The sequence below is a fragment of the Labrus bergylta genome, chromosome 16 (assembly GCF_963930695.1).
Source record: "Labrus bergylta chromosome 16, fLabBer1.1, whole genome shotgun sequence".
Classification (NCBI taxonomy): domain Eukaryota; kingdom Metazoa; phylum Chordata; class Actinopteri; order Labriformes; family Labridae; genus Labrus; species Labrus bergylta.
Window position 1 is genome coordinate 17,378,836 of NC_089210.1, and position 27,996 is coordinate 17,406,831.

Sequence of the window (27,996 nt, forward strand, 5' to 3'; positions counted from 1 at the left end):
ATTTAACTGCAAAACGGGAGATGAGAGACTGCTGCGCCATATTTCTCACAGAAACGTGGCTGAAACCATCCGTTCCAGATGAGGCAGTTAGCATAGAGGGGCTAACATTATTTCGGTCGGATAGGAGCAGCTCTCTCACTGGACCTGGCCTACAGCAACATCAAGAAGGCATTCAAGGCTGCACCCCGCCCCCACCTTGGCTCCTCAGACCATCTCTCTGTGATGCTAACTCCAGCATACAAGCCCCTGCTGATCAGGAAAAAACCCACAGTGAAGCAGGTGAGGGCCTGACCTGAGGGAGCTATGGAAGCATTACAGGACTGCTTTGAATGCACGGACTGGGACATGTTCAAGGCGGCTGCTACGGACAATCACCAGACGTGTGTGGAGGAGTATGCCGAGTCTGTGTCTGCATACATTCAGAAGTGCATGGAGGATGTTAGTGTGATCAAGAACATCTCCACAAGGGCCAACGAGAAACCCTAGATGACTAGCGAGGTACGTGCAATGCTGAAAGCCCGGAACGACGCTTTTAAATCTGGCGACATGGTGGCACTAAAAACAGCCAGAGCCAACCTGAACCGTGCCATAAAGGTTGCAAAGCGTGCTCACAGTCAGAAAGTGCAGGACTTCTTCGAGGACCCCACGAACACCAGACGAATGTGGCAGGGCATACAAGTCATCACAGACTACAAAGCTACTCCTCCCCTCTGTGACAACAACATCAGCTTTCCCAACGACCTCAACAACTACTTTGCAAGGTTTGAGGCACTCAACACCACTCCAGCAAGGAAATCTATTCCTCACTCCGATGAGCAGCCAATCAGCCCGGACGCAGCTGATGTCCGGAGAACCCTGAGGAGAGTGAACACCCGGAAAGCAGCGGGCCCTGACGACATACCGGGACAGGTGCTTAAGGAATGTGCTGACCAGCTGACTGGGGTTCTCACAGACATCTTCAACACCTCGTTGATCCAGGCTGTGGTACCTTCATGTTTAAAGACTGCTACAATTATACCAGTGCCTAAAAAATCCACAATCTCCTCGCTCAATGATTACCGCCCTGTAGCACTAACCCCCATCATGATGAAGTGCTTTGAGAGGCTGGTAAAGGACCATATTGTCTCCAGACTTCCCCCCACATTCGACCCGTACCAGTTTGCTTACCGCCCAAACCGCTCCACAGAGGATGCCATCTCCTCTGCACTCCACCTGGGCTTACAACATCTGGAAGAGAAGGACACACATGTGCGGTTGTTGTTTCTGGACTTCAGCTCAGCGTTCAATACAATCATCCCGCAGCATCTGGTGAGCAAACTGGCCCCCCTTGGTTTCAGCACCCCCCTATGTAACTGGCTGCTTGACTTCCTCACAAACAGACCCCAGTCTGTGCGGGTGGGCAACAACACCTCCAGTGTCATCTCCCTGAGCACCGGCTCCCCTCAGGGCTGCGTCCTGAGTCCGCTGCTGTTCACCCTGATGACCCTTGACTGCTGCGCCAGGTCCACTACTAATCACATTGTGAAGTTTGCAGACGACACATCAGTAGTGGGCCTCATCCGTGACAACAACGACATGGACTACAGAGAGGAGGTGAAACATCTGGTTGACTGGTGCAGAACCAACAACCTGACCCTGAACGTCGATAAAACCAAAGAGATCATCGTTGACTTCAGGAGGCGCCAGCCCAGCCACACATCACTCCTCATCAATGGCACAGCAGTGGAGAGAGTTAGCAGCACAAAGTTCCTGGGGGTGCAGATAACAGACACTCTGACCTGGTCCCTTCACACCGCCGCTCTTGTGAAAAAAGCGCAGCAGCGCATGCACTTTCTGCGTCGGATGAAGAGAGCACACCTCCCTCCTCCTATTCTCACCACCTTTTACAGAAGCACTATAGAGAGCATCATAACAAACTGCATCTCTGTCTGGTCCGGAGCCTGCAGTGCCTCCGACTGGAAGTCCCTGCAGAGAGTGGTGAGGACGGCAGAAAAGACCATTAAGACTCCACTTCCTCCCATCCAGGAGATCGCAAAGATCCGCTGTCTGACCAGGGCTCAGAAAATTAGCAGAGACACCTCCCACCCCCACCAAGGACTGTTTTCGCTGCTGGACTCTGGAAAGAGGTTCCGCAGCCTCCGAAGCAGAACTTCCAGGTTCTGTAACAGCTTCTTCCCACAGGCCATAAGACTTTTGAACAGGAAAAAATAATCCCTCCATTCCCCCTCAAACCCCCACACAGGACTACCTCACTGGACTGTAAAACACAATATAACGTGCAATATATTTATCTGTATAGTATTTTTACTCATAGTTTTTCTTTTTATATCTATTTATATCTGCACCTTATTTTTATTTTTTATATGTAAATACATGCTGCTGTTTTTATCCTGCACTACAACGAGCCAAATGCAACGAATTTTCGTTCTTATCTGCACTGTTTGAATGACAATAAAGAAAGTCTAAGTCTAAGTCTAAGTCTAATCAGTGGTGGAGAGGAGACAGAATACAGGATGCTGGTGGATAACTTTGTTGCATGGAGTGGGAAGAACCACCTGGTGTTAAATGTAACAAAGACCAAGGAAATGGTGGTGGACTTTAGGAGGGACAGGCCTGAGCTTAGCACCATCTCTATCCTTGGGGATGAGGTGCAGGTGGTGGAGTGCTATAAATACTTGGACATGAACAATAAACTGGACTGGAAGCACCACACAGTGGCTGTCTACAAGAAGGGTCAGAGCAGACTCTACTTATTGGGGAAGCCTAGGTCTTTTAATGTGTGTAGCAAAATGTTATCCATGTTTTATCAGACTGTTGTGGCAAGTGCCATTTTCTTTGCAGCCGTCTGTTGGGGCAGCAGCATCAGGGCTTGTGACTCTAAAAAGCTTAACAAGCTGATTAGGAGGGCTGGCTCTGTGCTGGGGACTGCTGTGGAGCCCCTGGAGGTGGTGATGGGGAGAAGGATGATACAGAAACTGTTGCACATTATGGACAATAACATGCATCCCTTACACAATCTCGTGTGTGAACAAAAGAGTGTTTTTAGTGGGAGGCTGCAAAAAGGACAGATTTAAAAGTACTTTTTTACCTACTGCAATTGCACTTTATAACGACTCCCCTTTAAGTAAGGACAGAAGACATTTAAACTTTTAAACTTTAGCCTGAGTTGCATATATCAAACTGTATTGTGGTTTTTTTTTGTATGGGTGGGATATGTTTGTCTATATGTGTTGTGTTGTGTGTTTGTATGTATGCTGGCTGCTGGAACACCTAAATTTCCCTGCTGGGATGAATAAAGTATATCTTATCTTATCTTATCTTATCTTATAATAAATTGGTCCTGAAAAACAATTTCAATGAACAACAATATTCTTTAATCATTTGACAAAAAATCCAACTTAATATATAAATCAATTCCTCAGATATCAGCAAGAGTGTGCAAAACCATTTTAAGTCATTGCCCTGACATGAATTAAATAAACACTACATGTAAAGACTTTCAACACATTCATTTGTATATTATTTTTGATCAAAAATAAGTCACTTTATGGGAAAACTAAATTGTACACTTTTACTGCAACTCGTTCTACTACCACTAGGCGGCAATCAGCGTCAAGATATTCTGTTCCTAAAGGACACAAATATTCACTTGTTGAGTTGAACTGAAAGAAACGCAAGACAGACAAGATCTTCCTTTTACTGACTCTATTATAAGTTAATAAATACAGCTTTATGTATTCATTTAGTTGTAGTACATCATCTCACCTTTTCTTACCCTTCTCACCCTTTCTTTTCCTGTCATCTAAATCTCTGCGTCTCTTTCAGCTGCTCAAGGCCAGTCCCTCACCTCCTCAGAGCCAGTGGTCAGCAGGGCAGGAGAACCAGCCACTCTGTACTGTAATGTCAATGGACTTGCTCTTTCTTGGCTGCACTGGATTCGTCAGAAAACGGGGAAAGGACTGGAATGGATCGGACGCATTGATAGCGGAACTGGCACGATATTTGCCCAAAATCTCCAAGGCCAGTTTTCCATCACAAAGGACACATCGAACAATGTTGTGTACTTAGAGGTGAAGAGTCTTAAACAAGAAGACTCTGCTGTTTATTTCTGTGCACGAGAGCCGCAGTTACACAGCTGACGACAGAGCTGTACAAAAACTGAAAAACACTGATCGTTGACCTGGAAGAACTGAAGCATGTCAGAGTTTTGAAAACACATTTTCTTCTGAATAATGTTACGACCGTGGTCACACTGGGTGTATTTTTTACGGGTTTCTTTTGTCTTAGGTTGGTTATGTTGTTGTCTGCATGCTGTTGTTCTGTGTAAATAGGTGTGCCTCCAAGCAGAAGGCCTGAGTTCGAGTCCGGCCTTTGGCCCCTTTCCCACTTGTCATTGCCCTCTCTCTCTCTCTCCCCCCTCAATTTGTGGCTCTATCCACTGACCTGTATCTTAAATGAAGGTGAAAAATAAACCTAAAAAAAAAGAAGTAAAATAAGTTGAAGTAAAAAAAACATGATGTCAACATTTTGTGTGAAAATGATTTGGATGCAAATACTGGTATGTTTTAAATTTGGTATATTAAAGGTCACTTTGATTATCTGATTTAATAAAAAGAAAAATATGGACCAAAATGTCCTGTGGGAAGGAGTAAAGACAAACCTTTGTCTGTGCTGTTATGTACACATTTTGCAATGACTGTAGGGGTGACCAATCTGAAGGCACTCACTCTTGTTGCCCTGCTAAACGTTGCATGTATTATTGCTGTGAAAACCAGAGTTTGTCAATGAAAGAAATATCTTTATATAGGAGAGAAAAAAAATAAACAGGAAAAAGGAAGAGGAGTAAGCGTCGGGACACTGATGATGGTAATGAACGCTGGTTGGAGGGCCCAACAATACATTTTTACAATGGGCCCCAACAGACTCTTGAATCCCCACTGAATATAGATCATCTTTCATGTTAGAACAATAATACTGACTTTTTCAACCTCATGCACACTTTAATTCAGATAATGCAAATCAGACTCAAAGGGGAAAAGCCATCTAACATTTAATTTCCAGTTCAAACAGACAAAAACTGAGACCAAAGTTAATTCAGTCCATTTGAGGAGGAGTCAATGCAAAACTCTGATGTGTTCCTCCTCTACTTATGTGAGTGCAGAGAGGACGACAGAGAACAGTGGACACACAGTTGAACATGATGGACTATAGGACAGGACTGCTGCTTTTTACTGTCTGCTGGGCAGGTGATGATCATCAAAGTCTTAGTTTTCTCTTGATGTGTGCCAACTATGTTCAATTGACTTTTTTAAATCTTTTTAGAGGTGTTGATGGTCAGACTCTGACACAATCTGAAGCAGTGGTTAAAAGTCCTGGAGAATCCCACAGACTGACCTGTTCAGCCTCTGGATTCACATTCAGCAGCTATGATATGAACTGGGTCAGACAGGCTCCTGGAAAAGGACTGGAGTGGATCTCTTTCATACACACATCCAGTTCTTATATCTATTACTCCTCGTCAGTCCGGGGCAGATTCACCATCTCCAGAGATGACTCCAGCAGTAAACTTTATCTTCAGATGAACAGTCTGCAGACTGCAGACACTGCAGTGTATTACTGTGCCAGAGACTCACAGTGAGAGACAAGAGCAGGAGAGTCGTACAAAAACTACTTCCTCCATTTATCAGGGAACATTCATATTTATCAGCATTGATACTGTTATCTCCTGGAAGATATGAAAATTCAGTTTCCACATACATAATTACAACTTTTTTCCTTTGTAGTAATGTTTGCAGACTTTGCAAAACAATACTTCTGTTTTTATTCAAAGCAACTGATTGCATTCTTTCTATCTGTTTGGAGAAACTGTGTCTACATTTGGTTTGAACTCCAAGCATACAGTAGAGATCAACACATGGTGGAAATATGATAAGATTTAAAATATTCCACATGATATGAAGATAGTACATCAACATTATTAATGAGTAATTCTATATAATCACATCCACACAATATTACTGAATAAACATAAGAAGAGTAGGAAAGCTCTTTCTAATAGCATTTCCTGATCACCTATTTATTGATTGTTGCTGCTCTCTTTGATAAGATTAATCCTAAAATGAATGAAACCAGTTATTAGTAAACACTTTCAACCAATCTGATCCTACAATATGATCACATATATTATATCTGTTATCATATGTAAAGCAGAGATGATTTCCAGTCATCTTTTCACTCTGCAGATATAAAAACAGTGAACAGACTCTCCTATTGGCTCCAGTCAGACCATCATTGATGCTTCATATGTTTGATTGTATGCAAACTCAGTGAGCTTCCTTGTTACTCAGCTATAAAAACTTCCCATCAGGCCGTCAGTGGAGTTCACAGCACGTCACTTTCAACATCAACCATGTTTTCTGTAGCTCTGCTGCTGCTGCTGGCAGCTGGATGTGAGTCTGTCTGCATCTGTCAAAGTCAACAGTTCTTCTTCTGCAGTTTAACTTGATCATTTCTTACTAAACATGTTCTCTTTTTAACAGGTGTGAAGTGCGAACAGTTGACACAGCCAGCCTCTGTGACTGTGCAGCCAGGTCAGAGTCTGACCATCACCTGTCAGGTCTCTTATTCTGTTAGCAGCTACTACACAGCCTGGATCAGACAGCCTGCAGGGAAAGGACTGGAGTGGATTATACGAGGTGGTGTGGGATATAGCACATATACCAAAGATTCACTGAAGAACCAGTTCAGTATCAACTTTGACTCTTCCAGCAACACAGTGACTCTGAACGGACTGAATATGCAGCCTGCAGACACTGCAGTGTATTACTGTGCCAGAGAGCCACAGTGAGAGACAATAACAGGAGAACCATACAAAAACTCTTCTGACAACAAACACTGAACAATAATTTTGTTCAGTGTTTGTTGTCTGTACATTTGTATTACTAGTCTTGTACTTTTACAGAATATTATCAATTTCATTTCAAAACACAGAGTTAAAGAATAATTCAAAGTTGCAATCCCTTTCATATATAATAAAATATATCCTCTAATTTGATGTAAATATTTTGATTGATGTGCTCATTTACACAAAAGGGATTTTTTTAGAAACTAAGTCAGCTGATCTACAACCCTTTGAATGTAAATTGGCCTCCATGTGTTGCCATATAAATAAGTCATGTGTGTATGAGCATCAGTGAGAGGACAGACCAGCCCACATCAGATCATCTTCATCATCAGTCATGTTCTCTGCAGCTCTGATTCTGCTGCTGAGCGCTGGATCCTGTAAGGAGCTTTTCAACTGTTTAGAAACAACTCGTAATCAGATGGATGATGGAGATGCGTGCTATGGCCCCTGTTGTTGAGTTCTGTTAGGCTGGGTTTGGGGAGATTATTCTGGCAGCTGTGGCTGTGATGCTTCACGTGCATGCTGCCTTATAAAGTTGACCAAAGTAAGCAAAGACTGCCATCTAGTGGCAAACACATAAAATGATCTGTTGTCTTGATGCAGTTAACCTAAAAAGGTAAAAGGTATTCAAACCACCACTATGTGAGATCTTGTAACATTGTGTGACATTTTTAGATTTGACACATTCATGGGACTTTATAGTAAGTATAAAATCATTAAAAAGACATCTTGTGCAAAAAGCAGTTTAGGCAGAAGGCACAGAGCAAGAAAATATTCCAAGCAACTCGAGTCTTCTGTTATAAAATATTCAGCTTTTGATAAAAGTTAGGGTCCACCTTTTTCTTGATGAATCTCCTTAAAAAAACAGGCTTTAAGAAAATGAACACAATGAAGTTTGAAATATTAGATTAAACAAGCAGAGAATTGCTCACTCCTCTATTTTTTTAATATGTTAAGCGATCTATTTTTACTATCTATTTAATTTCTCTTAAATTGTTTATTTTCCCTCGTCTACTGCAAACTGCCTGTAGTTGCTGATTTTTTTATTCTGTGTAATTGTTCAATATAACTTGGAATTTGCAATTGGATGGAGTCCAAGGAAAATTTCCCCAAGTATATCTTGTGTTATCTTATTACATAACATAAGTGTTCATGTAGAAGATTTTGCTCTGACTTGACATTCCATTGACCAATCAAAGTCAGCATATGTCACTTATTAAATCTAATTCAGTTTAATACATTGCCCTGCGATATAATCCTTGGTTTTCTACAGACCCTGTGCCACTGCGTAAATTGCTTCACTTCATTCTGAAGTCTACACTAATCTAACAAATCTACTCTCAGGAAAAATTGACAATTATGTGTTCTTAGACAAATGCACATGTGAAAGTGTAAATTTCTATCATAATGTTGTGGTTTAACATAAAAAGGAACCGTCGTAAAGTAGATACTCCTGTACAAACATTACAAACCATGCAGCCTATGAGGCTAAGGTTTTTGTACGAGTATGAAGCAACGTGTATGAGGTGGGAGCCACAGTGATATGTAGTCGTACAAAAACCTATTCTCAACTAAACAGAAGCACACAGACACCTTGTCTGCAGAAAAGGAGAAGGTATTCATAAATCAAGGCCAGGCACATTTCCTTGGGCAATTCTTCCGCAAGAATAAGATAACCCTATGACAAACTTTATAAAAAAATGAAAAGAGAAAGGGGAAATTTACAAACCAACTGCCAAACATGCAAAGTATGCCAGAGCAATAATGTTATTCACAAAAGGATGGGCGTCTTTTGTCCGTGGTTTTAGCCCTCTACACATTTAAGTTTAATACATTTGTTTTTTTTGTTTTTTTTTGCTCTTTTTCCAATTTTCCAATTATTTATCAAAAACAGTTCATTAGGATATTTCAACCTGCTGATCCCTTTTTAAATCATAATGTAAAAAAACTTCAAACTTAAAGTTAAAGCATTTCTGTGCTGTGACAGCCAGTGTACAGAGTGTAGTTTTTTGTATGGTGTTATATCACAGTGTGATATGACGGCCACAGTGATAAATCCCATGACAAAAACGTCTTTCCAAGCAGATGAAAATGAAACCAGATGGTCAGACAGCTTCCTGCTACATAAAGAAACCGTTATACACTGAACGGAGGAAGGCATTCACAAAAGCAGCCGAGGCCACTGTCCAAGTTTGTAAGCCACTGAATAAATGGTGATAATTAATGAGACAAAGTATTTTGTTGTCATATGCACAAAGCACAGAAAAACTGTGCCACATGTGCAAGTGTGATTAACAGAGGAGATCCATCTTCCTCAGCAGCTACCGTCAGCACACATAGATCCAGCTCTGGAAAGTGTTTGTTTAGTGTGTCTTTTAGTTCAACATTTTAGCATGCAAAAACTTGCTAGTTAATGCATAACAAAATGTGCAGGTCTTGCATATTTGGATATTTGTTTCAGGTAAGAAGTCATGTGTTGCCTGAGTTATGAGTTATTACGCTGCTCAAATTCTAATGTTGGTCTGGCTTTTGTTTTTGTTCTTTTACTGTTGGGGTTTTGTTTTTGTTGGTCAGGTGTCTCTTCCATAGGTTGCATTTTTGTTGTGATGTTTTGTTGTGATTGAGTTATTATGTGTTGTAATGTTTGCACTTTGTATTTTTTTTGCCCATCACCAATGGTCTTTCTCTGTGCACCCTTAGTACCTGGACCAAATTTCAATACAATCGGTTTGAATTTCACGGAGTGCAAAAAACATCACCTTCCTGGTTCCACAACAAGCAAAGCTAGAAGTAAGGTAAATGTGTGAAGTGAAGTTGTGATTAATTTTAGTCTTGGTCTCGGAGTGCTTCTGTCCCGGGTATGTCTTGGTTTCGCTTAGTGGGGTCTTGAATACAACACTACTAAAAACCCTAAGTAAAGCGATATCTTTCTCAAACTTTTATCAGCAAATTAAATCAACTTTAAATACCAAAACAATCGAATAGACAGTCAGCAGACCATTCATTTGAACATTTTAAGCAAATGTTCAAACATTAAGGATCCAATAACTGTTATATCACATACTATTTGTTATCAAAAACTTATAATGCACTTTAAAAGAAAACTCATACATTTTGAAATTCAAATTATAAACGAGACACACAATCAAACCGATTTTGGAAATGTCAGCAAGCTTTGGATGGTTCATAAGTAAAACACAGGAAACCTCCACCACAGCAGGTGCTTCCTCATCCAGCTACTGAACGGAAACTTTGGACCGAAAGCCAAAAGCTCAGACATGAGCACTGATGATGCCTGATATTTTTAATATGAGAAACATAAGCCAGAGAATTGGTATGTGTTTATTTGTAAAGTGACAATATTTTTTTTTGTTTTTAAACTTAACTTTCATGGTCACCATTGCTTTCATAATAATAATAATACTTAATTTGTGTATTTACTTTTCAATACAGGTAACCAATTGAGACAATAAAAGCATACAGAATATTAAAGCAACATAGTAAAACAAACAGACATCAAAAGCAGACTAATAGGTTAAAAGATTCAAAATGAAATCACAGGGTTAAAGTGATTTTTATGAAAGCATGTCTTTAGTAGAGAAATAAAACGAGGAACTGGTTCTGTAAATTTGATCTCTTCTGGCAGGCTGTTCCAAAGTCTGGGGGCTCTGACAGCAAAATCAAAAGTCATGACTAATTTCATCAAAGATTGGAAACTGTTGACATCTAAAAGTCCGCTAAAAGTTGAAAAAGTCACTTAAGTCCTGTAGACTGAGAGAGGATCAGCAAATCTGCATTACCCCTGATAACGCCACAAACAACATCAGAGCGCTTGAACTGAGTGTCAGAACAGGGTTACATGTTCTGTCCAACATCTTGACAAGCCTTCCCCTAAACCATGTGAAAAGAAGTGCTTTTGATGTGAACACAGGCGCTTCACAAGTTGCTAACTTGATTGCAAATAATGCAACTGAGGGAAAATAAAGTTGTGGTTGAAAGTTATGGCTAAACGTAGATGTAGTCAAGACCACACTAACCAAGACCAAGAGAGCCAAAGACCAGAGTGCTCAGAGACCGAGACAGGACCAAGTAATTAAGGGATCGAGACTGAGTCAAGAACAAGACCAAGACAGGGCAAAACAACATCAGAGCGCTTGACCTGAGTGTCAGAACAGGGTTACATGTTCTGTCCAACATCTTGACAAAGCCATCCCCTAAACTAGTGGTTACCAACCTTTTTAAGCCCAAGATCCCTGACCTCAGCTTTGGTGAAAGGCGAGATCTACCTATTGAGGAAAAAAAGACAGCCCAGATTGTACTTCCAACTTGAGGCCTTTTATTTAAACTAATTGTATTTGAATTACATGAAATGCGTTGGTTCAACTTTCAAACTGTTGCTACCAAGAAAACAGTAACACAAAATAAATGCATATGGCTCATTTTCCACTTGTATGAGGAAATTATTGTTTTCATAAAAGACAACATAGCAAGATAAGCAGTGAGCAGATAATTTTAAGTGCCATTGTAAACCATTTTGCTTTCTAATTACATGACATGCTTTAGTTCAAATTTGAGAATTTACCAACTAAGGAAACACTAACACAAAATAAAGGCTAGAGGCTTATTTTTAAAATTATTATTATTTTGTCCATAATAGACAAAGAAAAAATCACTTTTCACATCATCAGAAGGCAGAACTGTTGCAGTCATGCTACTCACTCAACTCAGTGGGATGGCTGTGACTGAATACTGTCTGTGAGTGCCTTGTAGTTTGGCTCATAGCTACAGACAGCCAGTCTGAGACAGTCAGTGAGGTGTCTGTCAGTTAGGCGGCTCCTGTACTTTGTTTTGATTATTTTCATTTGTGAAAACGCCATTTCACAGAGATAAGTGGATCCAAAGTAGGCACTCACTCTTGGTGCACATGCGGTGAGAAGAGGAAACTTCTCTCTGCTGACAAGTCCCCAAAAGTCAGTGTGCCTTGATCTGGCTTTCAGCTCTATGTCATTTTGCAAATCAACTATCTCCATGTCAACTCCACTTTGCAAAGAAAATACTTGTTGGAATTTGGCTGATAACTGTTCTATATCAATGGGCAGGAATGGGTTTGAGACGAATGCAGCAATATCTTCCATGACGTCTAACTCACCAAAACGCCTATTGATCTCTGTTGCCATTTTGTCTAGGTGATCACAGTACTGCTCAGGGTGAAAAGCATCCTTGTCTTCGATGGCCTGTGACATTTTTTCCAGGTTGGAAAAGTGTGTCAGCGTCCCATTCTTTAGATGTGTGGTCCAAACACCGAGCTTGGCCGTGAACGTATTCACTGCGCTTATCATGTGGGGCAGGTGTCGGTCTTAACCCTGGAGCTCGTTGTTTAATGCGTTCAGTTTTGCCATTAGGTCTGTCAGAAACCCCAGGTCCAGTAGCCACGCATCATCCAACAGTTGCTCATGCTCCTCGTTCCTTGTCGACAGAAAAGTCTTAATCTCTGGCAGCAAATCAACAAAACGCTGCAGCACTTTGCCGCGACTCAACCACCGGACATCAGCGTGGAGAATTAGGGCTCCATATGCGGCATCGAGCTCATCCAATAACGCCTTGAATAAGTAGTGCTGAAGCACTTTTGCTCGAATCGAATTTATCAGTTTGACCACCAGTGCTATTACATGAGAAAAGTCCAGGACCTTCCCAGCTAAGGCCTGCTGACGAATAACACAGTGGTAATTCACAATGTCAGGAAAATCGGGGTCATTATGACACAGTGCTACGAAACCAGCGCGCACACTGCACATTGCCGGGGCCCGTCAGTAGTAATTGCAACCAGTTTATGAATGGGGATGTCGTTTTCACTGACATATTTTTTAAAGTCATTGTTAATATCCTCACCCCTCGTTCTCTCTTTTAAATGCAAAAGAGTGAGAAAGTCCTCCTTTGTTGTAGAATCCTGGAATGCCATTCTGACAAATACAACAAGCTGAGCCGTGTCCATTACATCCTGGGATTCATCGAACTGTAGAGAAAAATATTCACAGAGAGACAAGTCTTTTAACACTTGTCGATCCACGTCTTTCGATAGTGACTCGACCCTCCTTGTCGCTGTTGCAGGGCCAAGTGGTAAACCACGCAGTGCGTTTTTGATTTCAGCTTTGTTTTTGAAGTCGTTGAAAACAGTCTCTGCGGTAATGGCCATTGCTTCCTTGAATAAATCGCCATCTGTAAAAGGCTTCTTGTGTTTAGCCAACAGGTGGCTTATACGAAACAATGCTTCAGCAGCAGCCTTATTTTGAGCAGCAGGTTTTGTGAAAAGCGATTGCTGGGTTTTAAACCCGATTTTAGTTCCTCAACTTTCCTTGCCCGGATGGCGCTCTTTCGGGGGTAGCTTTCTTTGAATTTCTGGTGGTTGGTATTGTGGTGCCGCTCCAGGTTTCTTCTCTTAGACAATGCTTGCGTTTGGTAGCATACAAACACACTTGTCTTTCACCAAGGTAAAAATAAATTCCTCTTCCCATTCTGGATGGAAATTGTATGTTTTCGCCTTCTTTCGCGGAGCCTCCACTATGCTAGCAAACTGTTATTAGCGTGTGCCGTGGCTCTATTGACATTTGCGACAGCTAACGTTGCGGTCCGCCCACTCTTATGTCATTGGTCACTTAAATGCAGCACCTGCTACGCTGTAAAAATGCAACAGTTGATTCAAGAGAGAAAGAGAGAGCGTACTTGCAAAAATAACATTAGTCAGGCACGTTGTTGTCCAAATTTTGTATTTATTTTCAGGAGCTACAGGAAATCTACCAGTCGATTGCGATCGACGGGTTGGCGACCACTGCCCTAAACCATGTGAAAAGAAGTGCTTTTGATGTAAACACAGGCGCTTCACAAGTTGCTAACTTGATTGCAAATAATGCAACTGAGGGAAAATAAAGTCGTGGTTGGAAGTTATGGCTAAACGTAGATGTAGTCAAGACCAAACTAAGACCAGAGTGCTCAGAGACCGAGACAGGACCAAGTAATTAAGGGATCGAGACCAAGTCAAGAACAAGACCAAGACAGGGCAAAACAAGACCAAGATCATAAATATCACTGAAAAATCGTCATCTTGTGTGCAGGGGGCGTGTCACTCACTTAGACCATAACAACAGGAAGGTTGCCGCCTAAGTGAGTGACTTTTTGCAAGAGGCGTTTTTCTTCTAATCACAGTAATGACGTGGAAAAATAGCCTATCAGTGGTGGTCTTGGCAAGTCTTGATTTACAATCCGAAGTCCGCCCAGCCTGAGACCAAGACATGACCAAGTAAAAATTCTCTAGATTCCAAAAAGAGACCTTCAAAAAGTCTCGAGACCAAGACCGATTTTGAGTCCTACAACACTAGAATAGAATAGAATAGAATAGAATAGAATAGAATAGAGTTACTTTATTGATCCCAAACTGGGAAATTGTGGTGTTACAGCAGCAGGTTATCCAACACACAATATGAGTAAAAAACACAATGTTAGCAAATCTAAACATAATATAATATTAAATACAAAGTAAATAAGTACTAAAAATATCAGAACTAAGAATGTGAATATATACAACCAGGATTTAACTAAGCATTACTAGTCTTAAATAGGAAGATTAAATATGAAAGATTAAATGTAAATGTGCAAAAAACAGAGTAGTAAATGGACAGTATTGACATAAATTAAAGTGCATGAGTGTAGACATATTAGAAGCAGAAACTATACAATATAACGGCAATTAGACAGCCAAATGAAGTGAACATGAGTGCAGGGATAATTTGTAAAGAACAGATTACAGTAAGGAGAGACAGATATTATCATGATGACAGTTCTATGCTCGCAAGAGGTGAGCTGTTGTACAGAGTTATGGCCTTCGGTAAGAATGATGTCTTGTATCGGTCCTTGTGACAGCGGAGTTGGATCAGTCTGTTGGAGAAGCTGCTCCGTTGTTTGTCCAGTAGGGTGTGCAGAGGATGATCAGGATTATCCATAATGGATAACAGTTTGTTCAGAGTCCTCCTCTCTGTCACCACTACAAAAGAGTCCAGCTTGCAGCCTATCACAGAGCAGGCCTTCTTAATGAGTTTGTCCAGTTTCTTAGTGTCACCAGCTCCAATGCTGCTCCCCCAGCAGACCACAGCAGAGAACAGTGCACTGGCCACAACAGACTGATAGAAGAGCTCCAACATCTTGCTGCACACATTGAAGGATCTCAGCTTCCTCAGAAAGTAGAGTCTGCTCATCCCCTTCTTGTACAAAGCCTGACTGTTGACACCCAGGTACTTGTACTCCTCCACCACAGACTCGTCCTCTCCCAGGATGCACAGCGGTGGTGGCTCTGACCTCTTCCTTCTGAAGTCGATCACCATCTCCCTGGTCTTATCCACGTTCAGAATCAGGGGATTTCTTCCTGTCCACTCCACAAAGTTATCCACCAGCTCTCTGTGCTCCCCCTCTTGTCCATCACTTATACACCCCACCACCGCAGAGTCATCAGAAAACTTCTGCAAGTGGCATGACCTGGCGTCGCCTCCTCAGCTCCCCCGGAATTACAGGCTTTGCTCTGGGCAGTAGCACCTTGGAGAGCGCCATCAGCTGTTCGCGTGTGTAAACAATACCCTCACTCAGCTGTGCGCTGCACTCCGTTACAAAGAATGTCCTAAGTAACAGAAATACAGCGCAAAAAGTTCCAAGAGTGAAAGTAGCCATTTCCACACAATAGATTGAACTAATACTTAAAAAACACACAGTAAAAACAAATAATAACTAATCAAAAAATACGATATAATGACACGGACAACGGGAGCTGCTGCAACCGGCGGCCACCTCACACAGCGCCGGAAGCGGAACTGATGAAAAAGGAAAAACGCTGGTACTACCGAGAAGTTAGGCCATCATTCCTGAGGCATATATTGCTGTCAGATGAAAGCTGATGGATTGTGAGATTGTAAATTACCCAAACCAAAGTTAAGGACTGAAACACAGGACATCACAAGTAAAGATAGTGTTGCTGATTGAATTAGCTATGGCAGATGAATTAGATATGTGCAAAGACTTTATATTTATTATGTTTAGCTGGTATAGAATGAGGACTTGAGGGCAACGCAGCCCTACATCATACACATTTTTGCAGGTTTAGATTAATTCAGATAAATCAATTAATACATCTGGTTGTGTTAACTCCATGCTGCACTATCCAGACCTGAGAAAGGAGAATGAGATAAAGAGGAAGTGAACACTAACCGTTGTCAAACACACTTAATATTATATAACCCACACCACAGGAAATAAATATCTCTAGGGACGTGGTTAATAAATAGTACAGTGGGAATAGCTTTTGTCAGTGGAACATGTTATCTTTTCACTGATTAAACAACACGTTTAGTATTTATATTATAAACAGACTGTAATATATCACTGTGATGCCTACTTTGACTACTGGGGAAGAGGGACCCAAGTCACAGTAACTTCTGGTAAGTAATAATCAAAATACATGTTAATGAATGCAGTCGATGATTTACAATGTTTAATTAAATGAATGTTGATTTATTGGGTACTCAAACCAACGTACAGTCTTCAGCATTTACATTAGGGTAAATATAAGGCATACAAACTGGTTTACTGATGAAGTGCATCGATTTATTCGATGACACAAGCTCTAGAGGATTTTTGCACTAAGGTGTGATTGAAACCAATCATTGTGACTACTACGACTACTTTGACTACTGGGGTAAAGGAACAATGGTCACTGTAACTTCAGGTATGTATCTTTAACATTCTGAATTTAATGTCATATAAAATGTCTGATGCAATGTTAACTTTTTGATGTGGCCACGGGAAAGTAGCCAGCGATAAAACAGAAAACTGATTTTTGTAGCCGGGTAAAGACTTTGCGAAAGTCAGAGTTGCAGAGCTGCAGAGTTCAGTTTTAAATTACTTCTATTCAAAGATGCATATTTTATTTAGAATTGTTCACTGTTGTTGACATCAAAATATTCAACAAGAGGTTGTGGGATACTACAGTGATAGGTTTTTGTGACAAGTCCTTATTGACTTTCTTTACTGTGATAACTGGGATGCTTTTGACTACTGGGGTAAAGGCACAATGGTAACGGTGACATCAGGTAAGATTTGCACTGCAAAATGTCATTTTTTAAGTTACATTTAAAGTAGTGATACTTCAGATTTAAATGTCACTTTTAAAGTAGGGTACTTTCGTGTAGTTGAACAGTAACTTTGTAAGAAGATGCAATGTCAATTGTTTTTAGCAAGTTAAATTTGCAAGAACCGTTGGTAGTGCACAAAACATAAGCAGACGTAGCCCTTTTTATATTTGAAGTAACTTAAACTTTTCTACTTCTTTTGACTACTGGAGAAAAGGTACAACTGTAACCGTTACATCAGTTAAGAACAATTGAATTCCTAAATTATTTGCTTGATTTAAATAAAAGTATGTCAAGAACAAAAAATTGCCACTAAATAATTTGCCGTATATTCAAAGAATTTACATCTTCATCTATTCAGTCTAAAATATAACTCAGAGCGGTTGTAGTCGAAGTTGTAGACTTCAAAAAAATCAAACATATGAAAACCACAAAAATCATATTACTGGTGAAAGTTAGCTCAAACAATAACATGTAAAAAAGAGAGATAGCAGATGAGATGGAAGAACTGTATGGAGCGTAGTTTCCACATCAGGTAAAGGTGTCAAAATGTATTCTTCAATCCAATGCTTTAAGCCATCTGTTAAAAAAGAGCCGACTTCTCTTCATGTGTGATTTAAGTTTAATAACAAATTTCTTTAATGATTCATTTTCATTTCAGTATTTTTTTTCTGCTCTTTTCATTTTTTTCTTTTTTAGACACTTCATCCAAACCAACCGTGTTTCCTCTGATGCAATGCGGGTCTGAGACTGCAAACACCGTCACTCTTGGCTGCCTTGCCACTGGCTTCTCGCCCTCCTCGGTGACCTACGCGTGGAGCAAAGCTGGAACTGCCTTGACGGACTTCATCCAGTATCCTCCAGTAGAGAAGAGTGGTGTTTATACAGGAATCAGTCAAATCAAAGTGAACAAAGAGGACTTGGATGCAAAGCAGCCCTTTAAATGCATCGCATCAAACACAGCAGGAGACGGAGAGGGGATTTTCATCGTGACACGTAAGACTTCTGCTAAGTCATATAAATACCTTATAGCAGCTGATTTTTACATGTAGCAGGTTAAGATGGCAGAGATGATAATATATATTATCATGCATTTTTAAACTCATTTTATATTGTTTAAATTTGCATTGATAGAAATGTACATGCAGTAAAAAAGGTCGTACTTGATAGGCTCACTGTGATCTGTAAAATGTGTCAGGACATATTTAATAAATTAGAAAGAATATTTTAATTAATTCAGATAAATCAATTAATATATCTGGTTGTGTTAAATAAATATAGAATATGTTAATATTACAATGTTACTATGAAAAATGCAATAAAGATATCAAATAAATACAAATAATCTGCCTATAAAAATAGTCTACATCATGTAGATTAGAAAGATATGTATTTTACTGTACACTTAGAAAGTACTACAATACTTCTGTAATAATTATAATTACAAAACTACTACAAATACTTCTGCAAATAATAATAAGAGTAATAATTAAGTAAATGTTGAAGCTATTGGTGTAATTTTTCAACAAAACTGAATTTCTTTAACATGATTCTGTCAGTCTACTACAGAAATATACTCAATTTCAAAAGAATTTGAAACATAAAAGATAATAAAATCAACAAAAAACACTGTTTTAATGTGAGATATTGGGAAATATCCTTTAATATTTTTTACTTGAATAATTAGTGACTCTGGCGTGCAAACAAAAGAGTGAGGTGAAATAATTAGGTTGACACTTTCTCATGCATATTCCGCTGCTGACTCGGTCTATTTTACTCCTTACTAATATTCTGCATGTCCTCTGCACCTGTCTACAATCACAGCATTGCAATGTGCCATGCTTGTTTCTATCCATCTGCATAATTAAAGTTATGCAGATAGATTGACCTGTATGCTGATAATTAAGGTTTGGGTTGATCCATGTTTGCTTGCTGGAGCAGTAAATATATATGCAGAAGTGAGCATTAAAGCTCTGCTGTTTAGTAATGTTATTTTTTCCTCCTGAGTCTTTCCGTTTAAAAGTGTAAATTTGAGGAGAAGCCACAAGTCAAAAAGTCAAATTAAGTTAACCTCGAAGTCGACTGCATTTTGAAAATATTGCTTCTGCATATATATCTTTGTACGTTTTATTCCCTGCTTGCGCAAACATATATTTGTGTATATCTTTGTTTTACAGTGCCGATTTATAAGGAGCCAACTCTTAAAGTGTTTTCCTCATGTGATGGGGGAGAGGAGGTTTCCTTCTCATGCTTTGCCAAAGATTTTGCACCAAAGCAGTACGAGTTCAAATGGCTGAAAAACGATGGGGTAATCCCCCACGACACATATGTGGACCAAACTCCTGCCAAAGAAAAAAAGACAGAGAATGGAACTCTGTACAGTGCAGCAAGTTTCCTCACAGTACCAGCCAGCGAGTGGACTCAAGACACCAAGTATGTATGCGAGTTTAAGGGGAAAGGTATGAAAGGTCCAGTGTACAAGAATTCTTCTGTGAGCAACGATGGGCTCAACGATGGGTGCAGCGGGGGAATTACATGTGAGTAAATGATGCACTTTGAGTAAATTGTGTTCAGATTCCTTTTTTATTTCCATTGGTTTTCAGCCATTTCTATGCAGTAATTCTCCCTTATGTCTCACTCAAAAGGTCCCGTATGTTCTGTGGTAGATGTGGATATAAATATCAATGGCCCTTCAATGGATGACTTGTTTTCAAAAGGAAAAGGAACAATGGTGTGTGAGGTCACGGTAAATAAGGTCTCTGCAGACAAGATTTATTGGACAGACGAGCAAGGGAACGACATAGCTGCTGCCTCAACAACTAGCAGCAAAGGACATAAAGGCAAATTCAGCCTTCCCCTTGAAATCTCCTTTGATGATTGGAGCCGTGGGGTAAAGCCCTTCTGTAATGTTGCACATTCGGAGTATACTGACCCCATCAAGAAACAGCTTGAAAGGAATATTGGTAAGAAAACTATTAGTCATGCACTAAAATACTGTGTGTTGATGCTGTAATATCTATCAAATATGAGTGATCTTTTTAAGCTGGATTTGTAGGAGAGATTTCCATTAGAAAAGTATGTGCTCAAATTTTTGACAGAAGGTTTAATTGTTCTCTCATGCTTGCAGGAGGACTGACTCAGCGTCCATCAGTGTTTATGCTGCCTCCGTTAGAACATACTAGAAAAGAAATGGTGACCTTGTCTTGCTATGTGAAAGACTTCTACCCCAAGGAGGTTTATGTGTCTTGGCTTGTTGATGACGAGAAAGCAGACTCAAAGTACGGGTTCCATACCACAAAACCTGTAGAAAACCAAGGATCTTATTCGGCATATAGCCAGTTATCCCTCAGCTTCGAGCAGTGGAACAAGAGTGATGCAGTGTTTAGTTGTGTAGTATACCACGAGTCTCTGACTAACACAACTAAAGCTATTGTCAGGTCCATTGGGTCCAAAACCTCTCAAAACATCAACCTGGTCAACCTCAACATGAACATCCCTGAAACGTGCAAGGCCCAGTAGATGTTTTTTTTGTCTCCATCTGTCTTGTGTTGTTTGTTGCTTGTGATTTGATATTGTGTTTGTCTTTAAATGCAAAATAAAAACAAAAAAAAAGGTTGAACTTGTTGATTTATGTTGCATGCTGTCCCGTCTTTACTTACTCAGTATTTCAAGCTACATGTCCGTTGTATGTGTACTGTCACTGTGCTATCCTAACAAAAATCAGGTTAACAAATCAGCAAATTGGATTTATAGCATTGTTTGCAATAGCAATAAAGTATCAATTTTATACTTAACTGCATACATATAATTAAAAGGTACTGTATTCAGTAGAATAACACAACCACTTACAGAGTTCAGACCAGTTAAGTTTAACATATTACACTATTTGTTTGTAGATATGCATTCACAGTGTGTGTAGTACTCGTCTTTGTGTGTATATGTATGTTTAATCTTCTGGGTCTTGCACCCCAAACATGAGATGATTGTTTGAGGTCTAACTCCAGCTCCAGAGTACTGCCGTTAAATGACCAACAGACTGATTCAGAAGCTAAGTCATACAAGCCACACAAAGAATAGTGGGGTCTTTCAAAAGCAATTCAAGATCAACAAGACACCACTTTAATGAATATGATCTCCTGTTCGTGACGTTTATTACAAGAAAGACGCCAGTACTGTATTTTACTGATTTATTGTCATCTATGGGATTAAGTAACTGACTGATTACAGGTCCACTCTTACCACAAAGGTTATGAAACTTCTCGGAATCTAAAGCATTTTTACTCTGTCTCGTCTCGGTCTCAGACTGGGCGGACTCCAGATTTTAAATCAAGACCAGTCAAGACCAAAACTGATGGGCTATTTTTCCACGTCATTACTGTTATTGGAAGGAAATGCTCCTCTTTTAAAGAATTCTTAAATTCCTTCATTCTTAATAAGATTTCTATCCACGGTTATGGACGCAACCTTCATGGAGTTACGGTCATGCACACAAGAAGATGATTTTTCATTTTCTCGGTCTTGCCCTGCCATGGTCTTGGTCTTGACTCGGTCTCGATCCCTAAATGTCTTGGACTGATTCAAAAGCTAAGTCATACAAGCCACACAAAGAATAGTGGGGTCTTTCAAAAGCAATTCAAGATCAACAAGACACCACTTTAATGAATATGATCTCCTGTTCGTGACATTTATTTCAAGAAACACGCCAGTACTGTATTTTACTGATTTATTGTCATCTATGGGATTAAGTAACTGACTGATTAAATCTACTCTTACCACAAAGGTTATGAAACTTCTCGGAATCTAAAGCATTTTTACTCTGTCTCGTCTCGGTCTCAGACTGGGCGGACTCCAGATTTTAAATCAAGACCAGTCAAGACCAAAACTGATGGGCTATTTTTCCACGTCATTACTGTTATTGGTCATGCACACAAGAAGATGATTTCTCATTTTCTCGGTCTTGCCCTGCCATGGTCTTGGTCTTGACTCGGTCTCGATCCCTAAATGTCTTGGTCTTGACTCGGTCTCGATCCCTAAATGTCTTGGTCTTGTCTCGGCCTCTGAGCACTCTGGTCTCAGGTATGTCTTGGTCTACGGTAGTGCGGTCTTGACCAAACACTACTAGTCGGTAAATGAATAGATTTTTAGACATTAGTAGAATTAGGTCATTGTCTCAAAGTTGGTAGAGTACGTATTAACTCAATAATTGTTTTTAACCTCATCCAGACTTCACACAATGGAGCGATGCTTTGGAGGCAGAAAAAGATAACATGGCCGAACCTGCCCTCACCTTCATCCTTCTCTTCCTCATTACTCTGCTTTTCACCATTGCAACTACTGCTTTCAAGGTAATGAACCCTCATGTATGGATTTAATTTAACCAGAAAGAAAAGAACGCTGAATCTCTTGGTGTTGTCTTACAATTTAACCAAACACTCTAAAGCCAACTAAAATAATATTTATCATCGACTACACTATCATTCGCATTTCACTTTTTTATTGAAGATTCATTCAAAAAGTGATTGCAGCCAAATCTCAACAATTTATGGTCATTGTTCAGGGGGTAACATTAAAACAGAATCTACTGAAATAGTGAAAATAATACTATTAGACTTACAGTGTATAGCGCCTTTCTGAGCAATCAAAGATGCTTAACGAAGAACAACAAAAACATTCTACTTTGTAAACTTGTGGAATTCACAAAGTTCAACATTTTAAACCTGATACAATTAATTTGTAAAGCTTTTATACTGTAAAAACTTAAAGTTTGCTCACACTAAACAGATGTTGATCTCACTAAAAATAACCAAGAGCCCCTTTGAAATCCAAAAGTAATACTTTATTGTACTGTTGTACACTGTTTAAGTTAAATTTATGGAGGGCGTTGTTATGACGAGGTCAGGAAAGTCTTCTATGTGGTATTTTATGATGCAGTAAGCCTAACTGAATTGCAGGGATGTAAACATTGTGGAGTATTTTTAAGGATCAACGTTTATTTTCTTTGTCTTTTCAGGTTAAATGAGGTGAACTTTCTGTAGAATGTATTTTTCACAGTGTTTTTGCATACATTCAGAGTATCATGTAAGTAACCGTCTTTGTCCTTTATTTTATTACAAAAAACCATGTCATTATGATGTTTTTAAAATATTAACCATTGACATTGAAACTGCAATATTTTTCTCTTTTTCAAACTGTACTATCTATCATTTCCACCACGAACATTTTTGTCACATAATAATCCTATTTGTACAATGTCTTGTTTTGAGCAATCTGCATTTGTGTGATTTGTTTTTTCAAGTAATAAATTGCATTTCTGTTAATGACTTTTCCAGAATCTTTTAATGAACAACCCATGAGAGATTCAAGACATGAATGTGAACATTTTACAGTTGCTTATGTTCTTGAATCTATTATTAAACCTTTTTGCAAAGTTTGAAACCTATTTAATCATGCATGTAAAATGATATGAGATATTTAAATGTTAGTTCTGTTTCTTTTACTGGCATAACCACACCTCACACCTGGTCTCTGTGATGCACGGTTGCTCTTGTCTTTGTTTCACTTCTGTAATTTGGTGCTTTTTTGAGAGCTGGGTGTTACTCAATGCTTCCGCCTGCTGCTTACCCTGACCCCTCTGCCCTGTCATACCGCCACATCTGTGCAACAGACTCCCAGCCTTATCTCCAAATAACTTTTAAGATACAATTTAAAGGTACAACTCTGCCATCTAGCCTGAAAAAAAGATATTACACTTAGTATTGAGACAAACCTGATTACACAAACAGCAAGAAGTGGGCAAAAGGCTCAAGCTATACATGCAAGGCGATTCACAACAACATTGAATTTACAAAGACAATTAGTGTATGTCAAAGTAAGTATGTGTGGCACAAAATATGAAAGCTACTTATATTCCCTGCACACTTTCATTTAAAAGGCCTGCTTTAGCACATTGAGCAGTTTTAATAAGACTGAATGATTGTTTTCCTGCAGTCGTTCCAAGCACCACTCCTTCCATGCATTTACAAACCCCGAGCTTCAAGACGGTAATGACGGCAAAGTCAGACATTAAGGCAACATGTTCAGTCTGCACTATTTTTGATGCCACTGTGACATGGAGGCTGGATGAGGACTCTCCCTCCAAAGAACACATCAACAAGGTCACTAATGCAAGTCATATAATAAGCACTCTGACAGTTTCATCAAGCAGCTGGCAAAGACTGAAGGATCTAAAATGTAAGGCTGAACATCACTGCTTCTCCTCTACTGAAGTTACATTTGTTCCAGGTAAAGAGGCTCAGCAAATTAAAAACTATTTTTGCCATAAATATTACTTACGCCTCTTCATGGGGTATTGTGATGAATATAGTGCCTTAAACGTAATTCTGCTTTGTTCTCTTTCTGCATAATAAAGGACCTGCAGTAAGACCTCCATTGATTCAGATCAGAAGATCTCTCCCACATTTGCTGAAGGGAGACAGTGCTGTGCTGGAGTGTGACATCACACAGTTTGACTCCAGGGATCTATCTGTCACCTTACATAATAATAAGAATGCTATTATTGGCACACAGTTTGTTGATCTTCCTCAAACCCCAGGACCACATTCAATCAGTAGATTCTTCTCTGTGCCTCAAAATCACTGGAAGAAAAACACAAGTTTCTACTGCAGCGTAAGCCAAGGTTTCTCTGGCAGTTCTACATCAAACTCTACTGGCATTATCTTTGGTGAGAGGACCAACTCTTCCAACTATAACTTGGTAATTTAATTCGTTATAATTTTCCATCTATGATCGCTTGATTGTCTGATGCATTGTTTCATCTCTTATTTAGTGGATCTATCAGTGGAGCTCCTTCTGGTCCCAGGTGAAGAGTCTGGACAACAGAGACTGTCGTGCTCTGGATGGGGCTTTGACCCTCAAATCAAATGGTCTTCTGAGTCCCAGCAAAAATCTCCTTCGACCTATGACATCAGCATGGGTGCAGGTGGACGTGTGGCAGTAACCAGTCAACTTCTTGTCCCTCAAAAAGAGTGGAAAACGGGGAAAAGCTTCACCTGTGAAGTCTCTGACAGGTCTCTGAACAAACAATACAGAAAGGAAGTCAGCGTCTGTACAGGTGAAACAAAGTGGAGACACATACACTTTAAGTCAAAGGCTAAAAAATATTTGATAATCCTTTGAAGTATTTTATCATGTATAGACAACGTCTTTAACAATGTCAAGGTTACTCAGGATTCGGTCTTATTCATGATCCTTTTTTCCTCAAACTTTCTCAGCATGTTCCACCATCCCTCCTTCCATTCACCTGGAGACTCCCAGCTTCAAGACAGTAATGATGGCAGAATCTGCGGTTACAGCTACATGTTTGGTCTGCACAGCGTTTGACGCAACAGTGACATGGCTGATGAACCAAACAATAACTTCAAGAGGCTCAGTGAAGAAGACTGCAAACGGAACTCATACAATCAGTGATTTGACTCTTTCATTAAGTCAATGGAAAGAACTCGGATCTATAACATGTAAAGCAGAGCACAAGTGCTTCTCCTCCGTTGAGAGGACTATGACTGTTGCAGGTAAGTCGACTTTAGAACATCAATACGCAGTGTTTTTCTTTTCATAGCAAAGTATGAAAGAGATATTTTCTCTTTTTGTGTCTTCAGTGCCTGCAAACACAGTTACAACAATTCAGATCAGAAGATCTCTCCCACATTTGCTGAACGGAGACAGTGCTGTGCTGGAGTGTGACATCACACAGTCCGACTCCAGGGATCTATCTGTCACCTTACATAATAATAAGAATGCTATTATTGGCACACAGTTTGTTGATCTTCCTCAAACCCCAGGACCACATTCAATCAATGGAAGCATCCATGTTCCAAGCAGAGCTACAAGGACCATATAAAGAAATGCAATGGTAGCTATACATTAAGACATGGATTTACCTCTTTCTCATCGCTTATAGCCATTTGTCAATTTCAAAATGGTTCAGCATAGCTCAAAAAGTCAAGCCTTACATTAAAACACTGGATTAATAAACTATAATTTTAACATAAGTTACACTGGCTGTGCAAAAATAATTAGGTTCAAGTGATATCTGTGTTTTCTGTGTTTTTCTAGACACCAGTCCACCAACAGTGAAGATTATACAACCAAGTGCCTCTCAGGCTTCCACATCACACTTCCTCGCACTTACTTGCCTGGTGTCAGAATTTTTCCCATCCAACATAATAGTGTACTGGAAAAAGGATGGCCAGAGACTCCCTTCAACTGGTTACACTAACAGTCCTGCATGGAAGTACACCGGGAGCAGCACTTATTCAATGAGCAGCAGACTAAATATAACCAAAACTGTGCACGAGGAGTCCACATATTCTTGCGTTGTCAGACATGAGTCATCCGAAATGCCCCTTGAAAGCAGTATAAAGGATGTGTTTGGTGAGCTGTTTATTATACATCAAGCAGGACTGCAGATCAATGATGTTATTCTTTATACTGTAGTGAAACTCTATTGTGCCCAATCATTTGTACTGGAGGCTTCCTTGGTATGTCATGCCTTTTATAACTTGTGATGAATTACACAGTGTGCTAGCACTCCAAACATTTTGGTTGAAAATAGAAATTTTAGTACTAAGGAACAGAACCTGGGTTTAAAGGTATATTATGTAACTTTCAAACCAGTAGATGTCACACTTTAGCACCAGTCTTTCAGACAAAAATCAAACTTCCTCAGTGCACTACCTTCCCTCCTCCCACACCCTTCCTTTAATGTTTTGACTCTCTCTTAATAAGACTCTCTCTCTCTGTATTGATGTGAAAGCCCAAAGATTATTCTTTTTGTCATTATTCTTTTAAGTATTAAGCAAAGCTTGTTCTTCAGTTCAGAAAGTATGTTGGATGTCCTTTAGTTGTACTCTTGCAATGACACTTCACCATTATGCCTCTACATACTGCTTCTGGTGGCAGGGCTAACAGTTGGAGAGGGACGGGTACGTGTAAAAAAACATTTATGAAACATGTTTGAGCCTCTGAGTTACACAAACAAGCTGAAGGACGCACAGTCCTGTCCGTTTGAACACAGAGCTCAGGACAACAAACCCAGATCAAGTTTGACTTCACTCGTTTTTCAGAAAGTAATTACTAAACTGATATGTGCTCCAGGGTGCTGGTCGCCTTGGCTGGTGGAGCGGGTGCCACATGTACAGAGGCTTTTATCCTTGACACATCAGTCATAGGTTCTTGTCCCGGCCCCATCCCTTTGGTACATATCTACCCCACCCTCTCCTTCCCACGTTTTCCATCTATCTTCAGCTGTCCTATCAATAAAGAAAGAAAATGCCAGAAAAAAAAACATTTATAAAATCAATACTTTAATCCACTTCAGTGGAACAATCTGTAGTGTCTGCTGAATCTACAAAAACAATAAGCAAGCTTGTCCTGGTGAAGCAATTCAAATCTGATTTAAACTACTTACTGCAATATGAATTAATGTGTTTTCTATGAAAATATAAAATACCTTTTCCATGTAACCTTCAGCTGAGGTGAAACTGTAACTGTTGTGTACTATTATCAGTTGATAATTATTGTCATTTTGGTCACAGTTAGTTGTATAGTTATTTATTAACAAATCTCCTTTCGTTTCTTTCACAGACGTATTGAAGAGCTGTGATTTTTTGGATAATATTATGTATGCTGAAAGGATCCAAGACAAAGATGAGGAAGGCTGGTTTATGGCTTTCACATTTCTCGTTTTTTTCCTCATCTCTATCGTCTATGGTGTCCTTGCAACCCTGTTTAAGGTAAGCAACAGCAGTTTTAGTAGTTTTGGGCTGTGTCCGAAATCACACACTCATTCCGACTCCCTACTCACTACATAGTGAGTTATAGCTAGTGGATTATATAGTGCACTCACTCAGCAATATTACAAAACCTTTC

General features: G+C 39.7%; 1 protein-coding gene across 1 annotated transcript; it reads left to right on the forward strand.

Moving 5' to 3' along the window:
• The first annotated feature begins 486 nt into the window (after nt 1-486).
• Nucleotides 487-27,953, forward strand: LOC109976733 (uncharacterized). Its single transcript, XM_065964802.1, has 18 exons — nt 487-909; nt 2,502-2,733; nt 3,826-4,020; nt 6,546-6,837; nt 13,831-13,835; nt 16,587-16,667; nt 17,770-18,066; nt 19,248-19,607; nt 19,716-20,033; nt 20,198-20,587; nt 23,831-23,938; nt 24,058-24,351; nt 24,479-24,790; nt 24,896-25,180; nt 25,341-25,637; nt 25,725-25,964; nt 26,182-26,630; nt 27,675-27,953. Exons 1-18 carry the CDS (start codon nt 487-489, stop codon nt 27,936-27,938), a joined length of 4,842 nt encoding a protein of 1,613 aa, XP_065820874.1. The 3' UTR covers nt 27,939-27,953.
• Nucleotides 27,954-27,996: the final 43 nt, after the last annotated feature.

What these genes read in the sequence shown, in the direction of transcription:
- LOC109976733 (XM_065964802.1), top strand. Translation starts at nt 487, where the DNA reads ATGACTAGCGAGGTACGTGCAATGCTGAAAGCCCGGAACGACGCTTTT. An exon ending in CTGACGACATACCGGGACAG is followed by an intron (nt 910 to 2,501) that starts GTGCTTAAGGAA and finishes GGTGGAGAGGAG; the next exon opens with ACAGAATACAGGATGCTGGT. An exon ending in GAGGACTATGACTGTTGCAG is followed by an intron (nt 25,638 to 25,724) that starts GTAAGTCGACTT and finishes TTGTGTCTTCAG; the next exon opens with TGCCTGCAAACACAGTTACA.